Source organism: Fukomys damarensis, unplaced genomic scaffold (assembly GCF_012274545.1).
Source record: "Fukomys damarensis isolate Sample0158 unplaced genomic scaffold, DMR_v1.0_HiC HiC_scaffold_13, whole genome shotgun sequence".
NCBI classification, from domain to species: domain Eukaryota; kingdom Metazoa; phylum Chordata; class Mammalia; order Rodentia; family Bathyergidae; genus Fukomys; species Fukomys damarensis.
In genome coordinates this window covers 18,805,978-18,812,810 of record NW_022900925.1, presented here as the reverse complement: position 1 = coordinate 18,812,810, position 6,833 = coordinate 18,805,978, and the positions used below count along the sequence as shown (strand labels likewise).

General features: G+C 51.4%; 1 protein-coding gene across 1 annotated transcript in view; it reads left to right on the top strand.

The window, feature by feature from the left end:
• Ksr1 (kinase suppressor of ras 1) overlaps positions 1 to 6,833 on the top strand; it is a 133,128-nt gene that overhangs the window by 102,065 nt on the left and 24,230 nt on the right. Inside the window, exons 5-7 of the mRNA XM_033762887.1 lie at positions 4 to 216; positions 2,595 to 2,599; positions 5,555 to 5,615. Coding sequence (XP_033618778.1) covers positions 4 to 216; positions 2,595 to 2,599; positions 5,555 to 5,615 — 279 coding nt within the window. The remainder of the gene's footprint in view (positions 1 to 3; positions 217 to 2,594; positions 2,600 to 5,554; positions 5,616 to 6,833) is intronic.

The following is a 6,833-nucleotide window of genomic DNA, read 5'->3' as shown; positions in this document are numbered from 1 at the left end:
CACCAGCGGCCGGCTGACCCCCCGCGCCCTGCACAGCTTCATCACCCCTCCAGCCACGCCTCAGCTGCGCCGCCACGCCAAGCTGAAGCCGCCAAGGACGCCCCCCCCACCCAGTCGCAAGGTCTTCCAGCTGCTGCCCAGCTTCCCCACACTCACTCGGAGCAAGTCGCATGAGTCACAGCTGGGAAACCGCATCGACGAGGTCTCCTCAGTGAGGTGAGTTGGGACTGTGGCTTCCTCCTCATAGAGGTACATAAGAGGGACAGATAGAGTCAGCCAGTGTAGATGTGTGTGAAGTGAAAAGCAAAAGGTGTCCCCGTCTTTCACTCTGGTCCCCATCGGACTTTAGCAGTTAGGGCTGGAGCCCAGTAGATGTAATGCACAAAGAAAATGATGCCACATAACCAGCCTCCGTCGGCTCCCAAATCTCCAGGATACAAAGATTTATTTCTCATTTGGGCTGCCTGTCCCTTGTGGGTCTGCCTCCTTCCAGGTCACAGATGGATCAGAATAGCCACTATGTAGAGCATCCTTGGCCACTGTAACAGAGGGAAGAGTGAACTCTAGATGGTGAGCACTGGCCATCAAGTGCAGTTGAGCCTCTGTATCCATGGGTTGCAGAGTCACGTCGCTCAGTGACGTATTAAAAATACTTGGAAAGAGAAAGTTACCTTGTTGCTGACACATACTATGAAGTTACGCCTACAGTGGTTGTCTGTCCTGAACATAAACACACTGATTTTTCTTGTCATTATTTTCTAATACATTTACGTGGCGTTAGGTCCTACAAGTAATCTGGAGATGACTTAAAGTGTACAGGAGAATATAGGCAGGTTATATGCAAATATTATACCATTTTTAATAGGGGCCTTGAGTGCCTGCAGGTTTTCATATCCGTGGTGGAGGAGGAGAGTCCTGGAACCAATCCTCCTGGGTTTGAACAACCATACCCGTTTCAGAAGCTCTCCTCACTGTTCGTGGCTCTGCACAGACAAGGGAACAAATGATGCAATTTTCCATTATGGCCAGAAGGAGAAACTGGAATATTTGGCTCAAAACACTAATGACTATCAAACGCCATGGACTTGGTCCTGTGACTTGTGTTTTCACGGTACCTTGATAAATCAGAACACCACGTCAGTGCATCTTGCAGTGTCTTACTTTTTTTTTTTTTAATTTAAAAATATTTTCTATTTATACATTTTGAATAGGTGACAGTCACATGGTCCAGACTGCGTCAGCATTGTGGCTCATGTCTGTCTGTAGGGGTACATGGTAAGACGTGTGTCCCTCACCATTTTCCCTGCCGCCTGGTTCCCCTTTCAGGAGCCAACTAGGATTTCCATTTTGTATGAATCTTCAGTAATTCAAGCACCCTTATTTTTACAGACTTGTTCCATTACATAGTTTATCTACCTTGTCCCTTTTGGTGGACACTTAGATCATTGTCTTTATTGCTGTTATAAAGATTGCTCCCGTTGACCTGGTTGTGTGGGTAGGATGGAAGGACAAAAGGCTCTTTTCTCTGGGTGCCTCTCACTTCTTGTATCCTTGAAGGTTGGGGTATAACTGGCTTCTCTCCCTGACACGGGCACCCCTTTTCTAGAGGGTTCCTGGGCCCTGTCTGTCTTGGGCTTGGAGTCACATTGGCTGGAGGACACCCTCCCCCCATCCACTGTGAAGGACCCTGGAGAGTTCTGCGGGCTTGGAGTGTCCGGCTGGGGCACAGGAGCCCAGGGTACCCTGGCTGCCTCCTGATCGGGCTGCCCCACACACTCTGGCTATGGGACACAGTGATACTACTGTGTGAATGTGGGTCCTTCAAGGGGGCCTCACAGCGGACTGCACCCTGATGCCTGGTCTCTCATCTTCTCCCAAGAAGAGCATTAGGAAGCCCTGCTCCTGTTCCCATGCTCTGGGCAAAGAACAGAGCCTCAGGCCAGGGACACCACCAGCCTTAGACCCTGAGATTCTGAGTCTAACCCCCTCCCCGCAACCTGTGCCACCAAAACCAGCACTGCCATGGATGTGCAGGCCATGGTGAGCCCTGGGAGCAGGCAGAGTGCTCTCCTTCCTCCCTGCTCCTGTGTCCCCAGGAGCAGCGCCAGTCCTGCAGGATGTGTCGCTCAGGTGTTCCCCCACCCGACCCTTCTTGGGGTGCTCTGTGTAGCTGTCTTCTCTGCCCTTTTGCCCCAGCCACAACCTCTCCAGCAGACTGACCACTTCTGCCTTCACCTGTGGGTCATGTGGCCTAGAAAAACTTCAAGAGCCTCGGTTTCCTCGGCTGTGAAGTAGGGTGAACTCAACCATGCTGGGTGTCTGGTGAGGCTTAAATCAGCTAACGTCTTAGAGTGCACAGCTCAGGGTGTTGTTTCAGTGTCCCCTGGTAAGGCCCCTCTGGCCCTTCCTGTGGAGGAAATGTCCCTACAGAGATCACAGGGCTTCCCACAGTCACTCAGCCAGCCTGGCCCCAAGCCACACCTCTGACCCTTGTGCCAGCCCCTTGCCTGCTCCCTCCCAGTGGGTAATATTCTAGGAACTTGCTGAGCCCAAGTGGTGACATAATCCCGCTCTGTCTTTTTTGTCTCTTTCAGGTTTGGTAAGAGTGATTCATTTCATCCCTTCTGCCACTGGTTTTTGTTGCTGCCCCAATCAGGTGGATTCTTTGATCCTCTTGGCCTGGTTGGCCTTTTCATAGTCCAGAAGCAGAGGCACCGGTGACCACTTCAGGACATAGCTCTGACACAGGTGGCCTTAACATATAGCTGGCCCCAGCCCAGCTGTGGCTGTTGTCTGGGAAGTAGAGACCTGGAGAGTGTCATGGTCCACGGTAGCCCTGTGATGAGCTCTGTCTACACCTTGCTGTCCTACAGTGACCTCTGTCTGGGCTGCCAGGTAAAGCAGTGCTGCTGGGAGGGAGGTGTCCCCTGACTGAGTTGGGGCCCTAAGTTGTCCTCAGAGTCCTCTGGACCCATCTCACCAGTTCTCACATTACTAGACATTACTGGAGACAGCTCTGAATTGCAGGGTATGGCTGTCACCCTGGGAGAGGAGGAGAAAGCACAGGCAACCTTGGGCCCCATTTTTTACTGCTCTACTTCAATTTTGGGAACAGGGTCTCTTTGCGGCGGGCAGTACTGAAGACTGAACGAACCCAAGGCCTTCCACATGATAATCAAGCTCTGTACCAACAGAACTACATCTGCAAGCCTTTATGTTTTGTTTTGAGATGGGGCCTTGCTAAGTTGCCTGAGCAGGCCTTAAACTTATGATCTTCCTGACTTAGCCTCCAGAGTAGCTAGCAGTACAGGCATGAGTTACAGCATCGCATGTGCTCTATTGTTGGTTCTCTCTTGTGGGACACAACCAAGGAGCCTGCTTTTAATTGAGTGGAAATGCAGGAACGTGCAGGATTTTCTTTGACTTAGTTAAGTACAACAGACCCTTGAGTTACAACTGGCCTGATAGATGAACAACTTGGGTTATAACCGGAATTTTAGTTTTAACTTGTGAACAAAGTCTTGAGATACGACCTGAGTGCTGGCTGCTTGTGCTTCCAGGTGGTGTCAGATGCAGATTTAACCCTTGAAGAGTTCTGGAAGGAACCTTACAACATCCTTTCCTGTGTGGGGTTACCTGAGAAATCCTGGGCCAGGGTCTCTCTGAGAACACTGAGATCTGCCTGTGTACAGGAGAGAGACTTTGAAGGCTGTGTAGAGGAGCCTGAGCCTTCAACTGACCAATTTGAGTTATAACCAGCCCTCATGAATGAACTGAGTTCATAAGTCAAGGGTCTATTGTAGCAGCATATTTTCCTACTGTTCATAGCTAGTTAAGGAGACTAGTGTCGTTGTGGGTGAGATCTTGGGAAGAAGAGAGGCTTAGCAAGCAATGACCTGCTGAGGGAGGCTGCTCTAGGGACCCCAAGGAGACGGAGGATGGGATGGAGAATCCTTGTGCTTCCCTCTCTCCAGGGGATACGCAGAAACCCCAGGGCCCTTAGCAGAGCCAGCTCCTCCCTCCCTAGGAGAGAGCTCTGGCCTCGTAACGTGGCACTGGCACCACAATGAGGCTACCAGACCTTCGGGGCCAGTGTTCGCATGCAGGTCAGACAGCCATCATGCCTGCCACATGGGCCTTTGGCGGGCAGTATAAGTCGTGTTGCATTCAGAGCCAGGCGGTTGAATTCTTACATTCCCAGTGTCTCCTTTGGCAGCTGGCCCCTCTTGGAGCTGTGTGTTTAGATAGCCTTGACCGCTGACTAGTGTGGAGTGGCCCTTGGAGGAAGTTGGGAGGGTCAGCTCCATGGCAGATGTGCCTGAGAGCTGCAGGTGGTAGAACTGTAGGGACCCCATTGGTCAGGAGGGTGGCAGAGGGCCTTTTGTCCCCATCAAAATCTCCATGGTATGGGGGCTGGGATCAGTACTTCTACCCTTCTCCTGGGGGATTGGATGTAGGGTTCTTGGCCGTAAGTGAAGCATCACTTAATAAGCACCAGCTGTGCTCAGGCCAGCATTCAAGGATGGAGGAGGGGCCACCAGTGGGAGGCACAGTCAGGGGACAGAAGATGACCACAGATCACTCAAACACTGTTCCTGAACTTTCTGGGTCATGGATCCCTTTAATAATTGGATGAAAGTCTAGACTTTGTTTGCCGGGAAAAGCTTTTGACATCCTGCTGACCAATCCAGAGGGCTCTTGGACCCCTGAAGTCCATCTGAGGACTTAGGAGGAGACAAGGTTGGGTAGGGAGTGTGAGTTGGATGTTTGGGGGCTGCAGGTAGGTAGAGACCATATCTGGCACTCACCCACTGCCCAAGTCCCTCCTGCCTTAAACACTGGGCTGCCTGATCCTTGAGGGAGCCCCAGGATCACTCCAGCGAGGCAGGCAGAGGGCATGTCCAAGGCTATGGCCTTCACTTAGCATAGAGGGACGGTGCCTGATCCATACCTAGAGGCTCTGCCTGCAGAGCCCAGTGGTCCTGGGCATGTGAGGACTTCACCTTGTCCTCACTGTTCCTGCCAAGCGCTAGCAAGGCTGGCTGTCAGAGGAGGGTCTGCTAGGTGTTCAGGCTGGGAGGGTAGGGATTGAGCTACACGGCCAACTAGCCTTGTGCCCTGTGCCTGAGCTCAGGCTTCCCTCACTTAACGAGTGGTAGCAGAATCAAGCTGTTAAAGACTGGTGTGTCCCTGAGAAGGTGAGAGGTGAGTGTGGGGGAACTTTTTTCACCTTCGCATTGCCTTGGGGAGAGGTTTTTGTTTTTGTTTTTGTTTTTTGCTTTTGGACATCTTGAGGCTGTGCCGATCAGGGAGAAATCTGCAGGAATGGCCAACTGAGTATTTGAAGAGGCCCAGCAGTGTGGTGACTAGCAAGCAAGCCTAGCATGTGGGTGACCATGTTGCTCTGCTGGTTTAGCTGGCCTGTCCTTGTTTTGGTAGATCTTAGCTAATTTCTCTGCTGGGTGACCATCATATCCTGTCCGGCCTATGACCTCTGAATCAGAAGATCCCAGACCTTTCTTCAGCTTGCCCAACCTGGCCTCTTTCCTCACAGATCTCTCCCATGGATCCCCACAGATGGTACGAAGGGACATTGGGCTATCGGTGACACACAGGTAGGTCTGAGTAGGGCAGGGTACTGGGTGCTGGGAGCCCCTGCTGAGCTTGGCAGTTATTTTGAGAGCTGTTTCTCAGGGCTCTGTGCCTCCTGCCTACCTGCCTTCTCCTCCTCCGGGTGACAGAGCCCTGTATCTTTGAGCCCTTGCCTTGTTGCGAGCCACCATAGAGACTTGCTGGTCCCTCCTGGGGTCTCTTCCTCACCAACACTTATACCTATAGAGAGAGCCTTGTAGGAACCTCCAGCAGGGACCACTCAGAGGCTTTTGCCCAAGTGCTTGGGAGGCCATGTGTGGTGACAAGGATCCGGGTGGACGGCCAGCGGGACAGTGCCTTGGGATACCCGTGTGCTTGCTGTCCTGTTAAAAGCTGTTGAAAGCACAGTAGGGAGCTCGATCAAAGGTACTGTGACTTGCCAGGGCCTGTTGTTTCCTAGGGAGTGTGAGCTCTTCTCAGCCTATGCTGGCCTGGAGTTCTTCACCGCAGGGGGACCCCCATCTCCCAAAGGTTCAGTGACATGTCTGAGGTTATAGTACCTGTGAGACAGTTTGAGTCGGGGGGGGGTGCGGCAGGGACCTCTGCTTGGAACTCTGTCAGGACTCGGACCCTGCACACCAGAGCCTCAGGAGGAGGGTCCAGGGCACCCACAAACTGCTGGTTTAGGCCCTTTGCCTGCCCTCTCTGGGCTGGTTTCTTGGCCTGTATACCATGTGGGTACCCAAGACCTGCCTAACTTCTTGGAATGGTTGTCATGACAGGGGAGCCAGTGCTTATGGATGGATCACTAAATCCTCCTTGAGTACTATTCATATTCTTTTTGTTGTTACTATGATGTGCTGTGCTTATTTTTTTTTTTTTAAATCTATTCTCTAAAAATAAAATGTCTGCTCTTAGGCCTTCCTGCCCTGTGGACTGACTGGCCTTCTTTTCTGGAGGGTGCCACCCACTCAAACCCCATCATTCTTGCCGTCTTTCATTTTTAACTGTTTAGATTTTGGACCGAAAAATACATTCATAGGTTCAAAATTCAAGAGGTTGCAAAGAGGTCAGAGTCCCCCCCACTCCTTCCCTGGACTTCCTAATGGGAACGTCAGGTCTCAACAGTGCTGTGTCCTTTGAGAAATATTTTATATAAACAAACACATATGTTGGTTTTTTGCTTTCTTTTTTCAGACAAATTGCATGTAAGATGTGCACTTTGATACTTTTTTAAGTTG